This window comes from Haemaphysalis longicornis, unplaced genomic scaffold (assembly GCF_048455015.1).
Source record: "Haemaphysalis longicornis isolate Haplotype H1 unplaced genomic scaffold, Haemaphysalis longicornis Haplotype H1 scaffold_3, whole genome shotgun sequence".
Taxonomy (NCBI): Eukaryota; Metazoa; Arthropoda; class Arachnida; order Ixodida; family Ixodidae; genus Haemaphysalis; species Haemaphysalis longicornis.
The window spans coordinates 4136167-4163735 of record NW_027526335.1 but is presented as its reverse complement, the minus strand read 5'-3'; the positions used below and the strand labels follow the sequence as shown (position 1 = coordinate 4163735).

Sequence of the window (27569 nt, the reverse complement as noted above, 5' to 3'; positions counted from 1 at the left end):
GTTATACAACGAGAGCTCTCACTGTGCAAAAGCACTCCTACGCATTACATAACTTGCCGAAAGAAGGGAGTGCTGCCCGAGGTAAAACTAATCGCTCTAAAATGCCGAATTGCCAACCTCGACTATCGTCCTACCAATTCCCGAGCAAGAGTTCCGGACGTAATCGGTGTCGACACCACGAGTGCATTTCTGTACCAGCCGACGCAACACGAGCCTGCTACAGGGGACAGGAAAGGAAGAACTTGCCATTGATAGCGGACCTTCGGGACACGCCAGCACACCCTGTCGAACTGAATACAGCGCGAGCTCCTGAAGAAACTCGAATTGAGAAGCTAGCACATGCAATGGAGTACAACTTCGTTGCAGACTTCATGCAGAATAAAGGCCTGCCGGAACTTCTTGAAATCCTACCGACAAGTGCGTGCAACTACCCGCCAGCACATCAAGCGTTCTATGGAGGTTGGCTTGATAGCGTATGCCCAGAAACCGCGGCATGCATGAAGCTCGCCCATGATGACATTGCTACTTGCGGGCAGGGCTCGTCTCCGAGAAAACGTCGTCAGCCCGGACGTTCCTTGCGATTGAATTTTGTCAACGCCGTTACCGCATGGAAAACATTTCCCAAGGGCAAAATACAGACGTGGAAACCGGTAAACCGCCGTTACAGTCACCGCCTACTCCTGAAGGCAGGCCGCCTCACAAGAAGGTTCAAGATTGAGAGCAAAGTTCGAAAGGCCGTTTTTCTGTCTCCTGGAGACGCGCGCCATCGACGCCGAACGCTTGAAAACTTGCAGTATCTTCACTTGAATACCAGTACAGATCTTCTGTTCTTCGTGCCACCATTACGACGCTCCGCGCTCCTCAAGCTGCAACGAAGGTTGAGGCACCGATGGAAAAGAAAATGTAGGAGTCCAACGAATCTAACGTGACCAGTACCAACTTGGACAAGTACAAGAAAAGGTTATGACTGCGGATTTATTGCCCATCCAATCATTATCTCGCGGGCTGGAGTAAAAGAACTGAGAATCCTTTCGACCCGACCACATTCAGCTACTTTTTGGTACGGCAAGTCTTCACCGCAGCCACCTCGGAAGCATTCCTTCCCATTTGCCTGTCAGTTGCCGAGGCACCGCACCTATGAATTTTCTATCTCCGTAACTTCAGAGCGGGCTGCGAAGTGTGCTGTGATTTGAGAAGCGGAATGGGCGCGAAGAGGCTTCTGTACCGCAAACTGGCAGTGCTAAGAAGCCGGAGCTTTTGTTCGTATTTCTTCACGCTTTGCGATTCGCTTGCTCCGACAAAGACTATGTGGCATTGCTCTGACACGGGCTTGCTATCTAGAGCACGGGCACGGCAGTCTCCAGCACTTGAACATTATCGAGACGGACGGCCGGCAAGATTGACCTCGCTGCGAAATTTAGGCCCGCAACCGCTTGGGGCAGACGCATATTGCGGCGGCGGGAGCATGTTGAATTCGCACCGTGGGGTATGTCCTGTTGGATCCATATCATCATCATCATCCTGTACGTAATCATGTCATTTAAGTGTAGAACACCGTTCCGGTAAACCATACCACCGAACCCTGCTGTCTGTCTGTCCTCTTGCCGTAACATGGCAAATAAATACCGGCTTTTCGAGTCACCATGTATGTTGCCCCATTGCGCTTGTCTAAGGCAGTGCATGCTTCAAGGGTTAACCAAATGCAGCGACGGCGACAAGCGACGCGAAAATCGTAACTTAATGGGTACAGAAAACGGATAGTGTGGGCGACAGCGACGAGTGAACAAAATTAGCAGTGCCTTAGCTCGGCTATGCCAGCATATGCGTAGCGTGAGCTAAGGTTCAGCAATTCAGTCCAGTCCAGTCCAGTCCAGTCCAGTCACTGCTCCTCGCGCATACGCAACACGGCTCTCCAGGAGCCACGCAAAAAGGCTATCAAGCGGCTCCGGCGCAGCGTCAGACTTGGCTACTGCGCAACGGAGGCGCACAGCTGGGCACGCGCCGGCGCCAGTGCGTCTGCCGTGGCTATAACGTCACTCCTCTGGAATGCGCAGACCAGCGAATGTGCAAACCCAATTCTCTGCACAACCGTACTCCAATTGGATTGAATTTTTAATCCAATCCAATCCAATGCTCCTCGCGCTTGCGCAGCACAGCCCTTCAGGGTCCATGCGAAACTGCTCAACCTCGGCCAGTGTAGCTTACGCTACAAAAATGTATACACAGACCCCCGGGGCCGTCACCATCGCCCGCTTTTTGCCGTCCAGAAGCGGCCCACAAGCGAGCGGCAGCGACGAGCGATGACGACGGAGGACATTGGAGGCAGCGTATTGATTGTTTTCGCTTGTCGCTGTTGCCCACAATATCTAGCTGCTTGTTGTACCTATTCCGTTACGTTTTTCGCGTCACTTGTTGCGTCGCGTCGCTGCATATAGTCATCCCTCCATCCTAAGAAACTCACCGCTAACGCAAGCACGTGCGTTAAGTGCTAATCACGTTGTTATTTCTACCTGTCTGCGATAGCCATTGAAGGCCAGAATGTGGCAGGCCAGGCCGAAAACAGAAAAGCACGCCGAAAACATCTAACAAACAGTTCAGAGCCGACAAATATAATCCATAGCACTTTGCACGAGCCATTTGCTGCCAATCCGATTCTCACGCAAAATTCCCAGGGCGGCATGCGATTGCAGGGGCAGTTTCCACTCAAGGCAATATTGAGAAACGCTATGCGATCTCCCCGTCACCTCCCTCTCCCCCCCCCCCCCCCCCTGCCTACTTCCACAAGCCGGCGAAATATTTCATAACTTGTCGCAACACCTGCGCATTCGCATGTCATCAGTGAATGGATCTCTCCGAATATTACACCCTAATGAACATCCCTCCAAGCAGTACTTTGCATTCCTCAAGATCCTTAGATGGGACTGTTGTTGTTTCTTGAAATGCCCAGCACTACTCCTCTGCACTTCTTCAATACAACACCAAATGAAACCGCAGGATACCAACCAGTTGTAAAACATCTATTTCAGAAGGTCCAACTCTACTCAAAAGCAGTGGCCTTGAACTCGTGGTGCAGCTGGGGCCGACTTCGATGTTCCATTCATCGCCGTACTCACCTAAAAATTTCATAACAATCGCTCAGCTCCCCTCCTCTACCCGCTCTTAGACTTCTATCTGAACAAAAAAGATTCTACAACTTTGCCCTCTGCTACCAAGGCGACAGCGGTCAAGTATTTGCTGTCTACGCAAGTAGCAACCGGAAGCTTTCTTCGCTTTCTTACGGGTTCCGATATTCCTGTCTCGTTCCTTAATTTTCACGATGATGGCAGTATAAAGCGGCAGATACAGTGCACTCGGGGAAACGATAAAGGCTAAAAGCAAGTGCCTATCAAACTTCCACCCAGCTCAAAAAAAAAGAGAGAAAAGATTACGTACGAAGCGAGAGAGCCAAGATGGTAGTCGGGACGGGCAACCTAAAATGCCCGTTGGAAAGACATTCGGGTCGCAGCCAGCAGAGAAAAGCGCCGGGGGAGAGGCGACGCTGAATGGAGGAATGAAAAACGCCAAGACGGCGAGCGCAATGACAAGGAGGGCAGGAGGCGCGAGGGACAACTAGGAAGTGGCATAATAGCCGTCTCAAAATGGTTGACGAGGGCATTCTTTACGCTTCGTTAGGCCTGGGCTCGGCCGCTGCAACCGCTGGACCCCCCTGGGTTCATCCAAGCAACGCGTCGTGTGTGGCGTCGTCGTCGTCGTCTTCGCCGTCGCGGAGGAGAAATAAATGGCGCGGTCCCCATCGTCTACCGCGGGAATTAAGTTAGGGCTGGACGTCTTCGCGCAGACTTTCTCCGCCGCCGTTCCGCTGCACTCTCGCGGTTTCAGACCGACCCGGCCCTGCCGCCCGCCCGCGGAGCTGTTCTTTCATTTGCACGACGTGGCGAAGTGAGAAACGCCATTTCTCTGCTGCGTCTCTGTTCTCCCTCTCCCATGGCCTCTCCTCCGAATTTCTTCCCATTTAACTGCGCAGTGTTCGCTGAAAGACTGCCCCGATGTTGCTTTTTTATCCGTTGGGTTTTCGGTGCTTACGTTCCCTTTATTTTCCTTGGTGGCCAGGGAATCGCCCGAGAAAGCGAAAAGTGTGGCGTCTTTATTTTGTGAACTTTGCAAAGACTCGGGTTAGCTTAGTAGGTTACACTTGGCGGAGTGTAATCAGAAAGTCTTCAGGTGCGCAATAATCATTGGAGAAGACCGAAAGTGTCAAGCAAACTAAAGAGGGTAAGTGATGAAAGCGGCGTACTTTAATTGTCTCTGTGCCGGTGTGCTCCCTCAATAAATCTTTAATTGGCAGAGTGTAGAGACATCTTAATCAACCGTTGGCCTTCTAATGAGTGAAGCCGAGCGCATTATTAAATGATCTGAAGAAGGCTTATAAAGGTTCTGCCACTTTAAAAGGAGCAATACTTTTCGTGCGTCAATAAGCATCAGAAAAAGGTGAAGAATTACTGAAGGGGGTCTTTTGGGGGCCTTTTATTACGAAAAGGAGGCTGCCGTGATGATATACTCATTTTATCTTTTAGAGAGTGGGTCTCAACGCGAACAAATCTAGTACAACTGAAACATGAAGCACGCATAGCTCAGTGAGCGGGGGCTTTAGGCCAGCGGGGTGAACCTTGTTCACATGGCACTTTCACACAATGCCTCCGCCAGAAGTAGAGCTTCAGAAGCCTGGAGGGAAAGCCTCAATTTAGTGTGTAGCAGAACAGCGCTTAAGAGAGAGAGAGAGAGAGAGAGAGAGAGCGAGAGAGAGAGAGAGAGAGAGAGAGAGAGAGATAATAGTCTCTAATGATACTGGTGAGGTTAGCCTGGCCAAGGCGCCTAGCTTGCTACACCAGATGTCTGAAAAAATGAAATCGATGAAGATATGATGATAACGACTGTGATGAAGATGATGCGCTCATTAATAGAGTCCTGTTTAAAGAGTCTGATCAAGTCCTGTGCTTCGCAGGAAAGACAATAGAGCTTTTGTTGCTCGAGATGCTGGTTTAGATTTCGACCAAGAGCCTCGCACGTCACTTAGAGCTAGTCCTCTAGAAAGCGGAAGACCCAATGACACTAAAAGGGACGTTCTAGCTGCCCTATACCGTGTACACTCGCATAATACGTGGTTCAAGTCCTCGCGCACGTCACAAAGAGTGCACAAGGGGCAAGCGGCCTGTTTCAGGTAAATTCGCCACTGATGCGACTATATGAATCGAGAAAAAAATTTTGTTGGAACTACTTTGACGACGACGATGAAGATGACCTTCAAGTGAAGTGATGAAGATGACCTTGAAACCAAAAAACTTAAGGGGATGTCTTCAGAGACGTCTACACTCTGAAATTATCTCAAACGTGGCGTTAACAGCTCCTTTGAAGCCGCGAGCAACGTTAACACCGGAGTTGATTGAGTCGATTCGCAAGAAAATTGCTTCGTCCTGAAGGACTGAAAACGAGTGCCCGTATTTTCTTTCCAGTGCCCGTACCTCTGCCGGCTTTTAATATTGCGGCTGGAGTTTCGTTGATTCGCCTGTTTGTTTGCTCCTCGTGACTTATGAGGGCGCTTAGGTGTGCTCGATTGGCACCGCACGTCGCCTTCGCGGATGGCGTCGCACGTGCGCACAGACGATCAAGAAGAAGCGGGCCGTGTCTCGTGCGGTCGCCATGAAGAAGAAGATTTGCTCCGAGAACCGCAGCCACAGGATGAGCGGCCCTTAGAAATGGAGCCGGTGAGCCCTTGTCTTCGCCTCCGCGAGCCTCCCCCTTATTTCTCGCACTCATAAGCAGTTTATTTTCCGAAAAACTACTTTCTGCAGGGGATTTCGATGCTATCGCTAGGAAAGGCTGTGCCGGTGCTTCGTATAGGTTACTCTTCTGCCTTGCGCGCATTCCCTTCGTGACTGCGTGAAAATGAGCCCGTACCGTAATTGCTCTTAAAAAATAATTGGTCGCCATCTTTCCCCGCGAAACGGGATGTCCAGCAAAGCTGTTGTAAACCACTACAAATGGTTACGGAGGAGGGTATGAAATGCATCTCGTCGTCTCTGCGGGCTTGTCGCTTGCGCTCGGCTAGTGTATAAGGGAACAGATTATCGGCACCCTTTTGCTCTATTGTTGCATGCTCATTGCTCAGTTCGCATTAGGGGACATTTGTTTACTCTGAGACGGTTCATGGGCGCCGCCATTTTGTTGTTTATGCGTTTCAGTCCGTCAACTCTGGTAGGCTCAGCTTGTCTTCCCTGATCTGCGGCTGCGCGCGACTGACGCCGTTCCGAATGCGAATCAAAGATAACACGTGTAACAGCAATTCAGCACCAGAAGTGTGTCCAAAGATGCTGTTTTGCTGCATCTTCGGTAGTGTTGCTAACACACGACCCGGTTGAAGTTAACGGTGAGCCCGTAGATGCGGCAGTCTCGCAGCACTGATGAACGACAAAATGGCCGCCGTGGATCACTTGCGCGCCTCAGTTGCGGTACTCTAATACATTATCTACTGACACTATTCTTTCCTGATCTGGCCGTAAAGCCTGGGTCCTGCCTTGCCTGACGCATGGGCTTGGCGTCTTAGGCTGGCGCTTTGGTGTTTTTGCCTACGGAGATCATTTTCGTCCACGGCGGTGAAACCACTGGGGGCTGGAGGTATACAGCTTTGCGCTAAATGCTGTAAAAAATACGACACTTACATCGGCGAATTTGGTACTACCTGCTTCGGCGAAAACCCCATTGTGCACTTTAGGAGCGCGAAGCCTGCTGTCGTGATTGACGCGGCGCACATGCGCGTACATGCTTGCTCGCAGGCGCGCAAGTTTTCTCGCTTCGGTAGGCGCGCTGCGATTGTCATGCACCATGGGGCGACGACGCCTGTGTAGCATCCCTTTCGCCGACACGACCAGACTACGGTCAGACGGGCCAATTCACCGGCGTTTGAGCATGATTTCTTCAAGTTCTGACTAATCGCCTCTCAGAAAGCTTTTTTTTTTATACAGTTGAGTAAAAAACAGGAAACATCAGAGACCTTTCCTGGTAACAACTTATAAACACACTGGGAAAAATGCGCAAACGCTGGCGCCATCGGCGCGCACACAGGACCTCATACCTGTAAAGGGAGTCCCCGGGATCACGCAAAGGCATCGGCCCTTGGCGCGTTACTGCCAGAGCGCGGCTGCCGAATGCGAGTAGACAAGGACGCGGATGCGCGCTGCCTCTGTGTCGATAGTAGTCGCTGGGGCTCCAGAGTGTGCAGCGGCAGTTTTCCACACGCGCTGGCGTGGTCCGGAATATTGTGCCTCTGCCTGTACGTGTAACGGTTTACGAACTTGTTCGTGTTTGTGATGCACGGCAATCCCTGACCCCCGAGGCCTTTGTCCAGGGGCAGTATTTTTCCAGTATTATCCCTCCTGGTATCGACGCTGTCACTATTAGCTAATTGTTGTGCTGTGGATCTTTATCACTGCTGGTGTGTGGACTTTATTGATCTTTTTCAGCTCCGAGGTGTTTCTCAATACAGCTACACGGACCGTATCAAAAATTTCTCAGCGCACAGTTGCGATAGTACATGCCTTTTTGTCACCCTTGTTTCGCGTGTTGTTGACGTCTTGTTGTCATGTCCCTCGCTCGGTAGTGACGACGAGGGTAAGCAGAATGGACTACCTTTACGTCTGTGGATCAGTATAGCCGAACACCAGAACATGTTCCGTATACCTTTTCTTGCGCCGTGTATGTCAACTTGCCTTACTTCGTTCTCTTATGCTAGCTTAAAAACCCTAAGCAAGCCCGGTCTAAATGCTTGAGCGTCACTCACACGTTACTTTTATAAGGTAGTAAGAAAAGTGCCATCCGATATTCAGGTAACCACAAAGTGAAATCTTGTAAATTCTTATCAGCTGCATGCGAACATGGGTATGCGGATACTTGGCGTCCCCACGGGCTGCGAACCCGCCGCGCGCCGCGGTGGCTCAGTGGCCAAGGCATTGTGCTGCTGAGCAAGGGGACGCGGGTTCGATTCCCAGCCGCGGCGGCCGCTTTTCTGATTGAGGCGAAAAGCAAGAACGCCCGTGTGTGCGTGATTTCGGCGCACGTTAAAGACATCCAGGTGGTCAAAATTAATCTGGACTCTTCCACTACGGCGCTCCTCATCGCCTGCGTTGCGTTGGCGCGTTAAACCCTACAATGAATTAATCAGTCACTGGCTGCAGCACGTCACGTGGCTGTAGCAAGAAGGGCAACGATTGAAAGGCCCAAAAAAAACCAGCCTGACTTCTGGCAAAGCAGGAAAAATAAGAGGGGCGGTTGCTGTGGGCATGCGACGGTTTTCTTTAGCCTTAACGACACCGGTTGAGGTCTAATAAATGAGGTATTAGCCCTCATATAGGCCTTGCTATAGCTATTGGCCAATGCCCTGAGTCATATAACGGACAAAAGGACCCGACAAAAGGAGAAGGGGAGAAAGGAAATAGGGAGAATATTAACAGTTCTAAATGTGGCTTCTTTGTCGTCTTCGTGCTTGGCGACATCATGCACTGCGCTTCACAAAGCTGGGCCACACACTACACTCAGCGACATCGCTCGGAGGTGCAGCTGAGCCGGAAGTCAAGCTCACGCATTCTCACATCACACGGGAAAGCTCAGGTGCCCCTCTAACCTTTTCTTTTCCTTCAAGGATTTGGAGAAAAAGTTGTACACTGTTGGCCCTTTGACTGTATTCCGAAAAGCTTAATCATTCTGCCTTGCGTGTAGAGGTGCGTCCCTTGATGGCCTGGCCATGCATTTTGATTCCTCTCACGGGGTTTAACCCTCAATTACAACGGAAGAGATGAGCCATGTCGGCACCGATATTGGCCAACACTCCCAACACCACCGGTTGACCTAGTAAAAGTAGTTTACCAAACAAGTGCTTTCCCGGATACCGTACCAGCCGCACGTCTGACGTGGCGCCGTGCGTGTCCATACCACTCCAAGGCAGCAAAACAAAGGCCTGTCTCCTTAGCACAACTTACGTTGGACTCCTTGAGTCCAGTTCTTAACGGCCGTTTTTAACGTCACCTTGCGGCTATATAAATAATTGCCTAAATAATGAGGCTCCCTTTAGGTTATGTTAGGTATAACTTTTTTGATGCCTGAAAAACGACGGTTTTTGCTCGCCGCGACGCGGGCCTGGCGTAGACCTTGTGTTTGCTGTTACTCTGCACAACGCCAACTCAACCGTTTCCGGGTCGCCTGGTCTGTGTTTTTTGAGCGCCACCCGGGCCAGCTGGACGGCCTTAGCTTTCAGCTCTATCACTCCTTCTGGGTTCGTTGGCGTGACCTCACGGCTTCTGATGTCGTTTTCTTTATGTAACCGCCAACCATAGGCTTTGATGAAGCCATTCGTGTTGCAAGGCTTGCAGGGCCCTGTCCCACGCTCTGTATCAGCTGCTACTGGTGCTTCTTTTTTCCTCTCTCTCCGGAGGTTGATGACAGTCCGAGTGCTTCTGGCCACGTTGCGGGATGGTGGCCGGCGCAGTAACACCACGGTGAGGCGATGCAACGCCTACGCCTCCTCCTCTGCGCCCTTGTGGCGACCCTGGTGCAACACGGGACTGCAGCCCCGGGCCACATCGGGCACGAACCTGAACCCGCCGAGGCAACAGATGTTCTGCAATTCAAACGAGTGCCTCACAAGTAAGCGACGACCTCCGTGTTCCTAAGGCCGAGCGCACGCCGCAGGCGTGAGCACGTAGGACGCGATGCGCGTTCCGTCCGCGGAATTTATTCTGGCCACGACCTTATGGGAGGAGCAAGCGCCCGTTTGCTTGCGCGGCCTAAACGGAGGAGAAAATAGGCACAGATGTTATGCGACCATGGGGGTGGAAAGAATGCAGGTAGCGTTGATGCCATTTTCGTTATTTCAAGGGCATTAAAGAAACGTTCGATTAAGAACGACGGTTCTAAACCGTACTGGTGGTCGGCATTAGAACGATGTTAAGTTAGGAATTTCAGCTCTATAGGCCACAGAGATGCCCGACATTACAACTACAACGCATAGGCAGTGAGTCACATGAGTGTTACTCGCACACGCGGAAAACGGTTTCCTCAATGCGCAAGCTTTCCTTTATGCCAGGTCTTCCTGGCCATTTTAGCCATTGTTGTGCAGCTTTTGTTCCCTGCCATCAGTTGTCTACAGTTATTTAAGGAAGAAATTAGTCTCGACTTTAGAGTTTTCCATAGCTCTAAGACATCATTGCAGCCCTTTAATCGAGAATTTCAAATAAAGGCCGACAAGCAAAACTATGCGGGGCATCAATTGAGAATTCCCAAATTTCGCCTGCCATGGAGTGAAAGTGGTTCATTAAAATATGCTTTTGGGCAAGTTGGTGCGCATTGCTTCGAGAAAACGACCGCTATACAAACCAGGACCGAAACAAAAACGAAGAACGGCGAGACAGATGCGCTACTAACAACTGATTTTTTTCAAGGAAAAACAGGGGCATATGTAGCTTGTTTACGAACACACATACACACAAAAAAATAAAAGATCTGGAACGATACTATAAAACAAAGTAGCCACTGCTGAATACAACGCTCACATCTTTATAATCGCATGTTGTCTAGGATCCGGTACTGATTCGAAACAGTAATAGTGACGCTTCACTAATACAGCCTGCGCTGTTTTTGTGGATAAAATACGCTACGCGCAGTTCTCGCGCCACGGTGTCCCGACTTTTGCGCATCATGATTGTTTTAGTCAGTCGCGGAAAGAATCCACAGCGACACTCGCGGCAGTGATGGGGCAAATGCGACCCGGTGGCATTCTTCATGGAAAGGCCATGTTCCCTTAGGCGGTCATTTACGCATCGGTCGGTTTGTCCGACGTACAGGGGGGGTCAAAAGAAATGCGAACAAGGGAGCGCACAGCCGCCGACTCACTCATGCTGCACCACCTGGCTGCACAGTCAATAAGCTGCACGCACGCGCACGAATTCAAGAGCGCTTGAGAGTGTGGCCTACATTTATGGAAAATGCTCGACCGAGAAGCGACGCCGGTAGTTTATTTCGGGGCGCCTTTGCACACTGCGTCGCCACTGAGCAGGATGATCGTTGAAGGGCATCATGCTAGCTGCAATCAGCCTGCTGCGCGCTTGGCTCACGAATTTAGTAGATAACAGGATGCTCAGTGGCGACAGAGCGTGTAAAGACGCCTCAAAATAAATGACTGGTGTAGCTTCTTTATCAAGCATTTCCCCTAACTGCAGGCCAAACTCTCAAACGCTCTGACAGAACTACGCATGTGCACCGTTTACTGAGAGTGCAGCCAGACGGCGCGGCATGCGTCGGAGGCTGTGTGCTCCGTGTTAGTATTTCTTTTCATCCCCCCTGTACACCTAACCGCAAGTGAGCGGAATTTGGTAAATGACGCCAACTTGTCAGTCCACGTACTACGCACCGTGAATCTTTTCGCAACAACGTTTCTTTCCCCCTTGATGCGCTTACACAGGCTCGCCAACTTGCACGGTGCAGAGAACAGAGTCATTGATTTATTGCGGCGTTTAACGCGCCTATGCAACGCAGACGATGAGGCACAGCGCAGTGGAGGGCTCCGGGGTAATTCTTACCATTTGGGGATTATTAACGTGTGCCGAAATATTGTACACGCTGGCGTTTTTGTTTTTCGTCTCCATCAGGAAAGCGGCCTCCGCGGCCGGGAATCGAACCCGCGACCTCGTGCTCAGCAGCGCAACGCCTTAGCCACTGAGCCACCGCGCCGGGTATAGAGAACACAATAGGCACATGATACGTTTTGGCCACACGCTTTATATTATGGGCCAATTTGTGCATATAAGACACTATCTCGGGTCGCTTTTTCTTTTCACTCGTCACCCGACGATTCGAGTGCCGGTGATTCATTTTCTTGAGTAGCGACTCAAACACAACTGACAGTAAACTGCGAGGATAACCCGCCTCCTCAAGTCATGACATCTGGACATCTAAACTGGCCTGCATGCGAAGAACGCATGATTTGGTGAGGGCACACTCTAAGCATGAAATAGCAATCGCTCGCTTCGCGGAGAACTGCTTGAAGCGTATTTTATCCAGAAATACAGCGGAAGCTGTATCAGTGAAGCGTCGCTATCACTGTTTTCGCATGAGTACCGGATCCCAGACAAGCTGCGATAAAAAGATGTGATTGTTGACTTCAGTGGCTACTTTGTTTTATGGTATCTTTTTAGATCTCTTATCTTTTGTGTGTATGTGTGTTTGTAGACAAGCTACTCATATCCCTGTCTTTGTTTGAAAACATCAGTTGTGAGTAGTCCATCTGTTTCGTCGTTCTTCATTTTTCCTGTCCTGGTTTGTAGCGCTCGCCTTCTTGAAGGAAATTGGCTTATGTCAGCGCGCAGCCGCAAGGTCCGCATGCATAGCTTGAAAAAACTCCAACAAAATCTCCTCGTTAGAACCAAGGCGACAAACAGACTACCGTACCGTTACAAGTGGCCCTCGGTTTGTCGATGAGGACAAGCTTACCGAGTCTGTACAGCAATCTACGCGGATAGAGACAATAACGATAAACACGCCCGGAAAAAAAATACTAAGAAATCAGTTTCTAATGACGGAATCGAAAGGGTTACGAACAAAAAAGCGGAACATGCTAACAAAAGTAAAAGCAAAAAACGAGAACATACTCTTTGTGTACAATATCCTTAAACTAGCACGTGTTTTCGCCGTAAGTAAGATTAATAGGAACACTCGGCACGAAACGCCTTGCCTGCGAACGATGGTACAAAGGTTGATGCTAGGTTTTCAGCGGTTATGGTATAGGCACTGAGTGCAGCCAGCAATATTTCTTTCCTATTTGATTCGCGGTTTGGAAGGAGCACAAAGCCCTGCGTCTCGATGCCCCACCCCGTCTTGGTATTTCTTGCCACGCACGCCCACAAATACCCTGCAATTTCCGTGAACGTTCGTGAACCCTATATTATCCAAGGTGTGGTCCGCCGCTCGGGGACCGCGCTTTTTCCCCCTTCTCCGTAATACCTGGTGACAGATGAAGCTGTCAGGGGCGTTTCAGATCGGAAGGCAACGCAGTTCGGAAAGCGATAAGATTTGAACGCGCGCTTGTTAGCCTTCGTTGACGGGGGAACTTGAGGGAGTTGTATTGATTTTCCCTGTACGTGAAGGTGTCTTGGTCGCCTGTCGGCGAGAAGTAGAAAAATTAAGCCAACTACGCTGTAAAAAACTAAGAGAGTACAAAAAAGAGAGGATATTTGATATCCGACTTACGCTATTGCTGTTCCCGCTTCTGATTCCGGCTGTGGGTGAATTTGTCGCCTCCCAGAAACTCGACCTTGACACGAAGCTTTTTCTTGTTATGTAGGCAAGAAGTGTCACAAAATGCTATCAGGAATGGCGCCTCCGAACTTTTAAAGCAAAGCTTTTTACCTCTAGCCCCCAAGGGTTATTTAGCGACCGTTGGTGTTAACACTCTCGCGAACAAATAAAAGAAGTCACTGCCACCCCCAGGAATTGAACCTGGAACTAATACAGCAACAAAGCGAGAGCCCGTTGTCTTACCGATTGAGCCACGATTCCACGTGGAGACGGGGAAGACAGTTGGTGCAGTCACCAAGCACAACTGCGGGTTTACCCCCTGCATTCTCGCAGAATGCCACGTGATAGCGTCACGCGACCTCTCGCGCCACAGTGCGCTCCGCCCACGGCACGTGTAGCGGCCGTGTGCACGCCCTGCGCATGGCCAAGGAGTTACAAAAATTAAAGGAAGCTCACACCAACGCATAAGATCTGACTTCTAGTACGCCAATGTGCTAAAGCCTGTGGCCTCCAGTCTTCACCACAAAAATCAGAGATCCTTGTCGTGCGCCCAGGAAGACATTCGAATACTCCTTGATGGCCAGGCCATCATTCCAAGCCCCAGCATCAAGATCCTGGGCAGCAGCAAGAGTGACGTAGCCTTGCAGCTCCTTAAACACAGCATCAATCAAATCATACACATGATCAGGCGAGTTGCCACCAAGAAGCGAGGCCTCATGCAATCCGATACCTTTCGATTAATTCAAGCGCTTGTCCTCTCGAGAATCATGTCTTCTTATCGGCAAGGAGGACATAAATATGCTTGATATGATTATTATAAAGGCGGGTGAGCAGGCCACTGGTCTTCCCATGAGTGCGTCAACGGAGAGGCTGCTTAGGAGGGGGCTCCACAACATGGTGGAAGAGCTGATACAGGGTCATCTTTCTAACCAGAAGCTCCGATTGAGCAGACCTGTAGTGGGTCGCCGCATTTTTCACCAGATTGGCTGGGCAGCACAGAATGTCACGCCGCGTGATGTACTCCCGGACTCTTGGTGACAAGAACTAAAGAGGTTCCCTTTGCTTAGAAATACGAACTCGTCACACGACGAGGGTGGCCGACAAGCACTGGCTCAAGCGGTCAACACCACCCTCGGCGCGGATCATGCAGTTATCTACACAGACGCCACCCAACATCGAGGGTAGCAATACGCCATCATCCTGGCTACCTCCAGAACCAACTTCCTTGCGTGTGCCTCACTCAAGATCCAAGACATGACGGAAGAAGAAGAGGCAGCAATCGCCTTGGCTCTCACTGAACCAGGCCTTCGGAAGGTAGTTACCGATTCCGAACAATCTTACCGGAATAACCAGTCCGAGTGGGTGTACCTGAGCTGCCCTGCGTGTGCAAAATACCACTCCCCAACCGATTCCTGTCAGCTCATCTGGACGCCCGCTCACGCTTCCATGGAGGGCAAGAATACGCCCACCAACCAGCCAGCGCTTTTACCCCTCAGGCTATGGAGCTGCACGAAGAAAGTCAACCGCTTGTCACGTTCAGGGATATAACAGAGCATTATCGCCTTCAGAGACAGACCCTACCCTCGCCTTACCCTGACCTTTCTAGAGAACAAACTACCCTACGGCTCATACAATGCGGCTCCTTCCCACACACGACGTGTCTTCACTTAGTGCACCCGGATCGCTACACCGCTGAATGTAAATGTTGCTCAGAAGTATGAATACTCAGCCGAATAATCTGAGTGTGCGACTTTAGCCCTGAGCACGCTATTCTCTTCCAGTCAACTACCTAAAAAGAGCAATGGGAGAGGCTGCTGTCTAGTCCCTCTCTGCCTACCCAGATTCAGCTGGTTGACAGAACACAGGCGGCGCGGACTGCATATGGGCTCCAGTGAAGGAACTAAGGCCCGAAGGAACCAGTCCCTGCGTTGCCCTCTGGGCCATTCAGAAATCTAAAAAAAAAAAGTATTTCCCCTCCTCCACCTCCTCCTCCACGTCCTCCTTCCCCGTCTCTGCCGCCGATCTCATCGCTCCCGTTGGCGGCGGCAGAGACGGAGAAGTGACATCGTGTAACAGCGGGTTTGAGCTTCCTTTAATTATATAAAAAAAAGAGTTTCCGCTCATGTGCTACGCCGATACAACTCAACTAACCACCGTTTATGCACCATGCATTGATTTAACCTTAGCAAAAAATGTCTCTTTGAATTAATAAAGGGTGTGGCTAAGTGCATTTCACTTGTCTTTGGTTTCACTGTTTGTAGAGCCACGAGAGTGAATGAAAAAGAAGCTCTACTTCTTAATGGATCAACAATGTTAGTTGTCAACGCGCTGTGCCCCTTCATAGTTTTCGTTCTCTTTTCGCCTTCAACAAAACTGCTTTTTATCCTTTTACTTTTACATCGGCGTTTACAAAGGCTTTTGATATTGGCCCGCTTATGAATCTACTCTTGGGTAGTGAGACGTACATCTGTATATCTTCCACTGGGAAAGGCAGCGGGCGCGCATGTCATATCGTCTTCCCTCTGCAACCACGACCCATAGGTCGGCAAATTCACTCATGAGTGCACTCACACACCCCCCACTCACCACTCACGAGTGAGTGGTGAGTGAGCCTCACCGTCACTTTGGCCTGGTGAGTGCGAGTGCGAGTGAGTGCGAGCGCCACTCACGGTGAGCCTCGTTCACCACTCGTGAGTGCGAGTTCCACTCGCGGCGAGCCCCGCTCAGCACCCGCGAGTGCGAAAGCCACTCGCGGTGAACCCCACTCACCGCTCGCGAGTGTAAGTTCCGCTCGCGCCGAGCCCCGCTCACCACTCATGAGTGGCGAGTGAACGCGCGCTTCTTGCGCGATGTGCGGGGCTTACCGCGGTGAGCATCACTCGCTGTTGGCATTCGTCACACGAGCCGCTTGCTGAGGTAATTGCTGCGGGCGATATCCACTCGTACCACTAGTTAATGGAACAACTGCCTTTAGCTTCGGGAATATGTGGCTACTCCCCTTTATTATTAAGGTACCGTGGAATCAACTGTCCAGTGACCTGTTGATTTAGGAATACGATTTGGATGGGCGTCTGACGCCATAATGCGCTGATACTCTCACTGTCATGACTCATTGAGGGGCTGTTGCGCGCACTCTCGCCGAATAATGTTTCTGGTTCGCAGCGTTTTGTGTTGGAATTAGTGTCGGTAACGTCGTCGCAACAAAGCGATTGCACTTTACTACCGCTGAGCGCTGCGATGGAGGCATTAGGAAGCACCGTGGTGTAGTGCCGTAGTACTTGGTGTACATAATTGGCCGGCTTGCTGCAGCTGTCAATAGGCCGTCTGCTCTGAAGCGCAAATTGTGAGTGCCCGTATTCGTTTGAAAAGGTATCGGAGATTTTAACGAATTCGCGTATCAGGATGGCCAAACGGTTCGGGAGGGCGAGTTGCGTGTCGTGGAAGCAGTAGCTCATTTTCGAGGCCTTGGCGTATCAAACGTATCAGTATTTGTCATTACTTGTTACGGCGGCGCTCTGTTATGATACTCGCTTACACGCGGACTTGGCGTCACACATCCTTCTACGGCAGTTACGGTGCGTGCCTTGAGGCATGTGATTTTCTGCTGTCCGGGTGTTTGACACACCTGAAAACTTCACCCCTGCTATTTTATTGTAAACTTCACCAAAACGTTTACGTTTCGTTATGTTGCGTGAATGTTGCATTGACTCATATACGCCGATGTGCGTACCTTTCGCAAGCAAACGAAGCAAGCTCGCCTTAGCATCACCTCACATGGTATTTATCAGGATGACTTGCTGACTGCACCCCTTCGTTGAGTTCCCTGTCGCTCCCTGAAGTTTGTGTATCCGTTCGTGTAGATTCACAAGAATCGTACGTTTTGTCTGACTCCTCATTCGCCTTACTGAATCGGGGAGTTCGAATCGTTGCTGTTGCGTGCATTTTGTGAAATATATATTTCATATCTTCAGATCGCGAAAGGTAAGATACTCGCTGTTCGCGCTACTCTGTTGTCATCGACCGTCATTTACGATTACACTTGTGAATTTGCCTGCCCAAGTTGAAATATGGACCATGGGCTCCTGCATTTCGCTTTTTTCATTCTCTCCGTTCACGGTCGCCAACCAGCTAGTTATGAAGTCGAAATTGCTTCTGCTGCTTTATTATCGTATTTAGCGTTGTGGTCAGCCCAAACACGCTAGTCTCTGTCATGCTTGCTGCGCTGGTTCGCTGGAAAAGTCTTCGCAGTCATATTTTGTGCCCCGTATGAAGATTGTCGTCCACGTGCCGATGGCGTGCGGACTAGGAGAGGTACTGTGACCCCTGGGGGGTGTGACTAATAGTACGCGTTCTCGGCAGTCGGATAGCGTAATTTGTGAGTGGGTGAGTGAAGGAATGACTGCGTGCGTGCGTGCGTGTGCGCGTTCACGTGAGTGCGTCTGTGTGCGTAGTGCGTGCTAGTTCGTATGTGTGTGCGTACGTGCGCGTGTTCAAGTGCGTTTGTGTGTGTGTGCGTGCATGTGCGTTTGTGTGCGTGCGCGCGTGCATGTGTTTGTGTCTGTTGCGTGCGTGTTCGTGCTTGTGTGCGTGCGTGTGCGTGTGCGTGTCCGATGACTTATTCTCCCCGTTATTTCGTATAAACTTTCGACGTGAACTTGTCTCGGTGCCCGGTGCGGGCGCATGACGGTGTAGTTTAGGATCAAGCTCCGGTTTTGCCTTGTTGCAGGTTGGCGCCGTTTGTAAAGGGGGACAAGGATGGAGGCGGGCGCCAGGCAACTCGTCTCCATGAGTACGCGCGCGCTAAAGTCAGGCGGCGCCGATTTGGCGCGACCACGCGGTGCCGCCTGTCTTCCTCGCCTTGTCTCTGCGAAGCGCTCAAGACCAAGCGCTCCAAGTAGCCTTCCTCCACCTTGCTGGCCGTTTTCAATCTTTTCGTGGCGGGGCTTTGCTTGGCACTCTCGCTCTGCGCCCTTTTCACCTGGGATTACTCTTGAAATAAACCGTTTGGAGGGTTGGCCAGAGCGAATCGACTGCGCAATTTTAGTGGCTCGGATAACGCGCTTTGAGATAGGAATATTTGCGCGCGCTAGCCAGTATTTTGACAGATGGCAACAGCTTTTCCAAGGTTTTCTGCCGAACTGGACTATTTTTTTATGTTTGCCACCGCTGTCAAAATTTTCAGTGTTTCTTTTGTTTTGTAGAATCTGAGCGAAATAGCATAGACAATCATAAAAACGTATGATGAATGGCTTCAGGCAAATTTGCGAGAATTTTTTCGTTTTGTAAACGGGTTCAGCGACGATTACCGCTTTGAATGTGACATATCAAGACATATACGAACAAAAATATCTCTTGGCATGACATAAAACCTAGAATATATTTTAAAATTATTTTTCAAATTTTCCGCGGTTCTGTCATCACCTCAATTGCCCCGGATACATCGACCCGACGAGGGAGGGTCGAGTCGACTGGCGGGTTCAGCTACCTCGACCCCTCCCGCGAATATATGAGCTCCATTCAAAGCGTCTAGGCGAGGGGATCCCTGAAAAGGACCTACCGTATTTGTACGATTCTAGCACGCACCTTCTTTTGTTAAAAAGTAGCCTTAAAATTTGTGTGCGCGTTACTATGGGGCTCAAAACCAAAACAGGCTCTAAGTCGGCCAACAGCATTGCCTTAGACATGAGGTTCCCCGATAATCCAACTCAATGTAATAAAAAAATCCGTCAGGAGCACGTGAATGAATGCCAGCGCAATAATTCCTGAATGACACACCTCGGTGAGCTGTTGAATATTTTTCTACTGCTGCAATTACCCCGTCACAGGTTGAATTATGAAGTTCAAGGCACTTGAAATCGCAAACAGCTTCAATGCTCCCCGCTATAGTTTTACTTATTGCAGGAGCTGGATAAGCAAGTTTACAAAGCACAATTTATTTTGGGCTGCCACAGTTGCATACGTAAAATAAAATCTCCTTCTTCCAGATACGTGGTGTCAAGTCATTTACATTTACGCGGTAGAGCCGGCGTCATATTATTTTTTTTCTAATTTTACTGCGCGAACCTACCCACGCGTTAAAATCGGTAGCGCGTTATAATCCTGCAAATACGGTATTCAGCTCCCCACGGCTCGCCGACTCAGCCCGACGAGCACGTCAACCCACCCCTGCCTCTGAGTCGAACGGACTCGCCCCGACGGCTTTTGAACTCACCCCGTACGCTTATACATGGGTGCGTTGAGTCGAAAAAAAAACGTTTTTCTCCACTCAACTCTCCCTCGTCGAGTCAATGCAAACGGGGCTTATGTGTCTGGGTCAAACGAGTGATGGAGCCGCACGGCCAAGACGAAAAATCACCCAAAAAAACATGGCATTAGCAGACTCGGCAGAGCCGTTTTCACAATCACCAAAGTAGGGAGTCTTTGAAGAATTCTACCACAGTGTAAAACGCCTAACAACGGGAACAGCAAGAGTAAAAGCGGAAACGGTAAGACTCATGCAGGCAGTGATAATGAGCCAGATATTGTCAGCCTGCCATATATACTACAAACTTTACCTCACGGAAGAAGAAAAACTAATAAACGCCTTCATCAGGACAGAAAATAAGGCAGCCCTCAACCTCCGAATTTTCCGAATCTCTGGAAAGGTCCTCAAATTGGGTCTTTATACGTGTACCTTTGAAGACATCAGAGAATCTGCTCTCCTAGCGCAGAGGAAGCGGCTGTTAAAGAAAAATCTGAACGGGCTAGGACGCGAAGCGACACCCACTGCCCTCCGTCATTTCACTTGTCGCTTCGCGTCCTTGCCACAGTGCTTTTCTTGCAGCTCCTACTTCCTGCTGCCCACCTCAAAGCGGCGGCCCCAACCCCAGAACACATACATTTCAATGGCGCTACCCCGTCGTTTCAAAGCGACGGCCCGCCGTTTTGGAGAATTCGGCCCCTGGTGTCGCTTAACCGAACGTAATGAGTTGACTTGGAATTCGTAGTTGTACCGAGAGGCTCAACGTGATTGGAGATGAGCAGCCCCTAGCCTTGAGCAGGTAACACCTCCTATTCGTGAAATGCGCACAGAAAGCCCCTTATATTGAGCCAAATCGTGATTAATAGCATTTCCGTGTCTCGTACAGCCTTAAACCTGACATCGAAGAAAGCCACGAGTGGAAAGACAGCCACGAGTGGAAGCCGAACCCCTATGTTCGACGAAGGCCCAAACAGGGGATCTTGTTCCTGCCCAAGCCCACGACCTCTCCAGCACCGTCGTATTGTGAGTGTATCGTCACCTCCTGCAGAGTGTGTGAGGAAGTCGTAAATTGACAATTCTGTGTGCAAACATGCATTAGCTCTCATGGATATCGAAGGACAGGGTTACCTTACTATATACCAACCAGTCTACTTGTTTTCTTCTGCGGGTGTATGTGCGAATAGCTTTTTATATTTATTGAATAATGTTCGGAGTTAAATGCACTTCTATTATTCTTGTTCCATAATGGCGGACACGTTGAGTATGAGTGTGACACAGAATGTGGTGGCACAGAATGTGTTGTCTTTTGTCGTCGTTGTGTTCTGTAACACTAATCAACCAATTAAGTAGCCTACAAATACATCAACTACTCTCTAACCTATTCGATTAACCAAAAATATCGCAGTCGGCGGAGAGAAGACGGTACTAGGACGGCGCTTGCTCTTTGTAGGAAGTTTTTAAAACAGGCTGAACAGCAGTGGAGATCTCTGTTTTATGGCGCGTAGACACTGCATTAATCGTAATTGCAAGGTAAATGTAACTGGCAGCGAAGCTTCCATTAAAGCTCATACGTTCAGAAAATGGCAGCTCTTCAGTTGCTCATGGGGCTTAGCGCCATCTGTGTGAGGAGGGAACACTTCCGGCGGAACAAAAAATAAACCGGATGTGACGCGAAATACGGTCAAAACGTGACGCCATCTTGGTGGCACTAGCATGAAAATTTGACTTCAAAATAGCTTTAGCACGCCTCTGGTCGCTGAGGGCTCATGTCATTGCCATCCGACGCAAGCTGGCGACCCCTTGTCGAGTGTGCTTCAAGTCAACGCCAGCTAACTAGTACACACTCGTGGCTAGAGAAACATACTTAAGCATACTGTCGTATGATTCGCCTCGGTGTTGCTAAAAACATGTTTCATTTTCTTTGAAACTTTATTCTATGTTCATGTCTTCACCTCCTCTATAAAAGCAAGCAGTGGTTTACCTTGATTGCAGTGGGTGGCAAGCCGGGAACCGGGTACGTGCCCGCTAACCCCCGAAATTTTTTTCTGCCATGAGATACAGAGCACAAACTGACACTCGATCACACTTCTCTGCTGCCAGCCCCCCCCCCCCCCCCTTCATATTAAAACGCGCCCTCCCTCCCCCGGATACAAATTTCTGCCTACGCCACATGGTTGTTTAATTTCGTCGCACACACGCAGGTTGCTTGCGTATCTTAAAGGAGCCATGAAGAGAAAATGCAAGTTGGTTTTATTCGAAAGATTTCGTGTTTTATAGTGCCCCCAGCGCTTGTCCGGATACAAACGGTGCTTTATTCACTGAGAAATTAAACAATTTAGGTTAAAATTTTGATTTTCCCGCTCAATCGTGCGTTTTCGTGGTCCCAAGTGACATCACGGGAACCGACCGCTCTGCAGCCTAGAGTACCTTCATTCACGCATCCGCCGTACAGGGTAGAGACACGTAACGCTGGCGCCGCCATGTTCGGTTGCTCGCTCGCCGCCGAAGCAAGTCATTGTGCCAAAACCGCGCTAAAATTATCGCCGCAACGCGGTTTACTGAAGAAGTTTGAATCATATTGTCTATTTCGCGTTGCTAGGTCTCGTGGGAAACGAAAAGAATAACACGTTGAGCCCTTTGGCCCAATTGCGGCGGCACGGGACCGTTCAAAGGTTGTCTCCACCCTTGTGCGTTCCCGCGTTTCTTTACGTTCCGTAACCTAGATGGCGCCACCATACCGTGGCAAGCGTTTGGTTTGTTTTTGCCCGCATTTAAACCTGGCTTGTTTTGTTCTGAGAGAAAATATTCGTTCCCTGAAACAGTGCTCGCTCGACAAATGGGGTCACGTAAGACACCGTTGCTTGCGTCAATCGGCCAGTGTCGTCTGAGACAACCCCAAGCCCAGTAGTGCTGTGCAGCTAAACCAAAGCATGCTGTGCGCAGTACGAACAGCAGAACGCATCAGTACTTCTATGTTTACATGTGCTTTCGTAACTTCCACTGTTTGTCCCATCATTCTTATTGCTTTGTAAAGAATGTGCCCTAAATTTAAGCGCAAATCGCTCGTTCGTCTAGTTTGTAAGCTCTACCTAATTTGCGTCTGCTTCTGCCAGCCTCCGCCAATCGCAGAGCTTAGCCCATGTGACATCACAGGTTCTGTTGCGGGAAATGAGCTGGTGGGTCGCATGACCATTCCCGTTTTTCCTAATTATGTAGCTTATTTGAACGAAGTTTACGTTAAAAGTGGTGTCAGTATGATTCTAACGAGACAATCTTTTGAATGAACCAAACTTGTGTTTTCTCTTCATGGCTCCTTTAAGTATAGATCAAGGTTATATAGTGCTTGTGAGGTTTGTGTGCTTCAGTCCGAAGAGGCGAAATAACGCATACTCACGCCATAATCATGACATTTCAAGTTTATTCCAGGATAAACATAAAATAACTTTATTACACTGTACAAAATCAGCACGTATGAACATAAGTTCAAAATGTTAGTGGGCACTACACGTATTACGATTTTCTTTACACGCCGGAAAAAACGATAACAGGAAATATGGTAAGCGCAGCATCTTGACGCAGAAACCCTGGCCGCAGGAATGCCGACTCACGAAAGTGCAGTGACCACACCACTGTGAACCGCAGCTTTTCCGGCGTCTTATCAAATAAACATGGGTGCCTAGAGAACTTCAGCCAGGATTCACGCCTGCAATTTCATGGTTGCATTGTTTAGGCAAATGTCGCAACTGAGAAGTAAATAGAAAAAAACAGGATCAATGCAAAAGAAAGCGACGGCAGTAAGTAAAAACACATAGCAGGAAATGTGTGGCAGCAGCGCAGCACAGAGCAGCACAACACAGCACTGCGATTGAAAGATAGCTTGCGCATGCAAGTGCAGGAAGCAACGATCACTCCAAGCGTTGTAATGCTTCCGCAGCGATTCAGTGTCGTTAGCCCCCATGTATACGTGCTATTGGCGCATTGTCATTTGAACTATCTGCTTTATTTGTTTACAAAACGATTCGATGGGAGATTAAGAGCATGCTGGGTTTAAAGATCCCCTTTCGAAAGATCCCCTTTCGACGACTTCGACTGCTATTATAACTCGCTATTCTTGCCTCAATTAACGTATGCGCATTTAGTGTGGCGAACAACGACGAAAAGTACTTCGGACAAATTGCTCCTACTTCAGAAGAAAGCAGTCAGAGCAATAGCAAACCTGCCATATAACTCTCACACGCATGAGCTTTTTCAGCGATTTAAGGTTCTTAAGGCTACAAATTACTATAAATATCGTCTCACGCAATCATACATTACTACCGTAAAGCGTCAGAATAATTTTTACAGTGAACTAGCGAGATTGAAACAAAACACTGATGAATGGTACACACCGACCCCACATAATAATTATGCCATGCAATCGATCGGTTACACCCTACCAACGGTATTAAATGATCTTGCCACGAAGTCAACTGATAGGTTGTCGTTTTCCAAAAACAAGTTGAAAGAAATGTTTCTTTAATTTGTCCGTGATTGATTAGTAATCATTCTCCATAGCTTGCCTTTGTAGCCTCCTGTGTTGCAACTCGGAACTTGAATTTTTTGTTTATACACTTGTTTTTGTTTGCACCCTTGTAACTAGACTGTGTTTGTATCCCTGTATAAGTAATTTTTTTTGTTGAAACACTTGCGCCTGTTTCAGACTGTACCTCTGTAGTCCTATTGGATTGTAAAAATACGTACAATTGTGTAACATGTATATACCATTGTACGTGCTGTTTGTTTTCGTTGAAACACTTGCGCCTGTTTCAGAATGTACCTCTGTAGTCCTATTGGATTGTAAAAATACGTACAAATGTGTAACATGTATACACCATTGTACGTGCTGTTTGGTATTTTACCCACCGCTGCTGTCGCAAACGGGGCAGCCGCCACGTCAAGCTGTCACTCAGCTTTTTGCGGCTGCTCCATCCTTGTACAAAAGGAAAATAAAACGGTATTATTACTATTATTATTATAATTTCAATTTTTCGCAAGGTGGCAAAGTGGTGAAATAATCGCATTTTCTTTGAAACCTTGTGCATAGGCTTTACCCAGATTGACGAACGACAAAGGTTGTTGCTGTCCCGCAGTTACCCCGAAGATTGCGGGCGGCAAGCGGTGCGCGGACGACTTCGACTGCATGCACGTGCTGGGCCAGGTGTGCAAGCGCCGCCGGCGAGGAAACACGGGGAACTGCGAGTGCCCGGATTCGACGCCGGTGAAGCTGGAGGACGAAGCGCAACCTCGCTGCGTCGCCGGTGCGCCTCGATAAGCGCTCCCCTCTGGCGACAAATTTAAACGTCCAGTTAACGCAGCTCAATACTGTCTGTACGAATGCGAACGCACACTTTGAGCTTTGGACAGAGCTTAATGTTGTATGTATTTCTTGCATTCGTTGGCGGAAACTCAATAGCCCTAACGGTACTAGACTATATTGCAATTGCGAACCTGGGCGAGTGCCTGCACCCGCACACAACGGCGTCAATGGCGCTTATTATTTATGAATGATGATACGTAGTTTCTTGAGGCTGAAGACGTCCATTAGGGTTTTTTATTTCATTTCATTTTTTGTACCATTTCAATTTCGCGGAAGACAGTTGTTGTACGTTGCATTATGTCATTGTGTCAATAAACGCGTTTTCGTCTGTTCCCAATTCACGGAGATCTTGGAGCCTATCTTATTCCGCTCGAAAGAAGCGGGAAAGGTTAAAAAAGTTCATTTCAAAAAGTGGTTTTGAGCAAAAGCTTTGTATAAAAAAATGACACGTTTGTAGTCGCAAATGCAAGAGGTTTTTGTGGATTCAGTTGCATAGGCACAAATATCCTGCAATGGGAGGAGATAGGTTTATTAGTAAGCTATACTGTGCCTTGCTGCTAAAGCAACATTCAACCCTGCAAAGCTTCACCTTTTTCTGATTGAAGTTTAAGCCTAAATTGTTTGCGGTCGATCTTTGACGTCAGCGAGTACAAGTAATTTGTGTTCAATTTCCTAGGCGGTGTAAATAATTGACCCATTCAAACTGTACAAATATGAGTACGCGAGTAGGAGGGATGGCGGAAAAGTTGATAATTTTATTTGTAGGTATTTTACAAATGTTGCACTTTCCCTTATGAATAGTTTTCTAGGACTGCGCCGCAGCGACAGAGGTGGTTCACTTATTATCAAAGCGCAGCCTGAAAGTTTAAGCATGAATGCCTTCCAGCTGGTTCGTTAAGCCTTTCTGCACAGAACCAAAGCTCATGGAATTGCACAACTTCACGTCATTTCTTGAGTCAGTTAAGCAAGACGGAATCAGAGGGACTTATGTGCGGTGAGTAGACGTCTTGGGAAGCCAACCGCAAATTACAGTTATACCAATTGTGGATAGTGCTGCATGGCCTGTGTTGCCGAGGTGCAGTGTTCAGTGCGGAGTGCGTGCAAAAATGGAAGTTACTTCCCTCCCCCACTGCCATGTTCTGGTCTCTTTAGAGACCGCCCGATTGCGCTTGACTGCCGCCTTCGTCCCGTGAAGTACTTGTTGATGATCCACTCACTTCGATTGAAAGAAAGAGCGAGAAAAGAGGAAGAAAGCGGAAAATATCGATCCCATTTTCAATTTGAATCTTCTCAATGTTTAGGAGGAAAAGGATTTGCAGTCAGCCACTCTAGATCGGCATGTTCTTTCAGGGGCGAAGCCCCTCTGTGGTTGGGGCTGTTGGCGTCTCCTGTCGTCGTCGTCGTAATCGTCGCCCCATGTAGTCACGGTACGAAAACACGGGGAAACTTCTTTACGCCTCGGGCTAGAACGTGACGCGTTCTAAAAAAACACCGGGACACTCGTTTACGCCTCGCGCTAAAACGCTTTGTAACGCGTATTAAAAAAACACCGGAACACTGGTTTGCGCCTCTCGCTAGAGAGCTTCGTGCTTCAAAGACAAGAGACTTTGACAGTAAAGCTGTATATCTCTACCCCCCAATGTTTCTTCTCCGTTGGCAAAATGCCAAGGCACCAAGAATGCACTTATACACTGCATGCTTCGCTCCTCCCCAGGTTTCACGATAGTGGAGATGGCCCCGGATTTTTCTGTTTCACTTCAGTTTCTGATACCTCGTTAGCTTCACAGAAATGTGTGCAGGTGCCGTCATGAGTAATTAAAACATGGTTTCATAAATTCACAGGAATTTTTTTTCAGAGTGTAAGATTCAGGACCTGTTGGCAACCCACTTAAAAAACACCGGCCGCACGTTACCTTGAAATGGGTGGGCCACGCGTTACACGGGAAACACCCGCCGCACGTCAAAGCTTCGCTGGCTCGCCACCTGTACGGAGCGCACGGCCCATTATTCTTCTTTCTTTAATCCATTCCAGTCGTAAGTGGAGCAGAAAATGTTTATGAAAGAATGAACACGTAGACTAATTGCCGGCACCTTTTCTGTAAAGACCACATTTTATCAAATTAGTCATTCAGTGTGACACGATAAACACGAGAGTGATAAGTGAGCATTGCCGTTTATCCTTGCGTCGATGGCGCATTTTTCTTATTTTTATTGTGTAATATGTACAACGTATCGCATTGTCCTAAACCGCAGAAGTCTATCGTGCAGCCAGTTCTTAAAGGGACAGACAACCGATTTTGGGGGAGTGCGTGTCGTCTAGCTCATATGAAAGCCAACGTTTTATATACTGGGGTAACCGCAAGGAATGTTTTAAAAAACAGGCGGGAATCATTTTAATTTTGCACTACAATTTCTGCAGTCTGAAAGGCAGCGCCGTGTGTCTTCTAAATATGACACTACGTTACGTGTCGAAATAATTCTGTCGACTTAAATGCGCGATTCAGAAACCTCATGAAGGAATTTCGAAGGTTGCATATTATTGTTCTATCAGCCGGGGACAAGTTTTTAAATACCTCTTTTAACCTCACGTGCAGTTAGAAGCAGTATTAACCGCACGGCTCACTGTCATGGTTG

The 27569-nt window shown here is 48.9% G+C and overlaps 1 protein-coding gene across 3 annotated transcripts in view; it reads left to right on the top strand.

Annotated features, from left to right (window-relative positions):
• The window catches only part of LOC144173162 (uncharacterized), a 152954-nt gene extending 127690 nt beyond the window's left edge, over nt 1-25264 (top strand). For 2 of the 3 annotated variants that reach the window (XM_077701669.1, XM_077701667.1), the window contains 2 exons: nt 20466-20602; nt 24709-25264. In XM_077701669.1, coding sequence (XP_077557795.1) covers nt 20466-20602; nt 24709-24890 — 319 coding nt within the window. In that variant the 3' untranslated portion in view covers nt 24891-25264. Of the gene's footprint in view, nt 1-9481; nt 9694-20465; nt 20603-24708 lie in introns of all 3 variants that reach the window. The other variant, XM_077701668.1, reaches the window with a different exon arrangement.
• Nucleotides 25265-27569: the final 2305 nt, after the last annotated feature.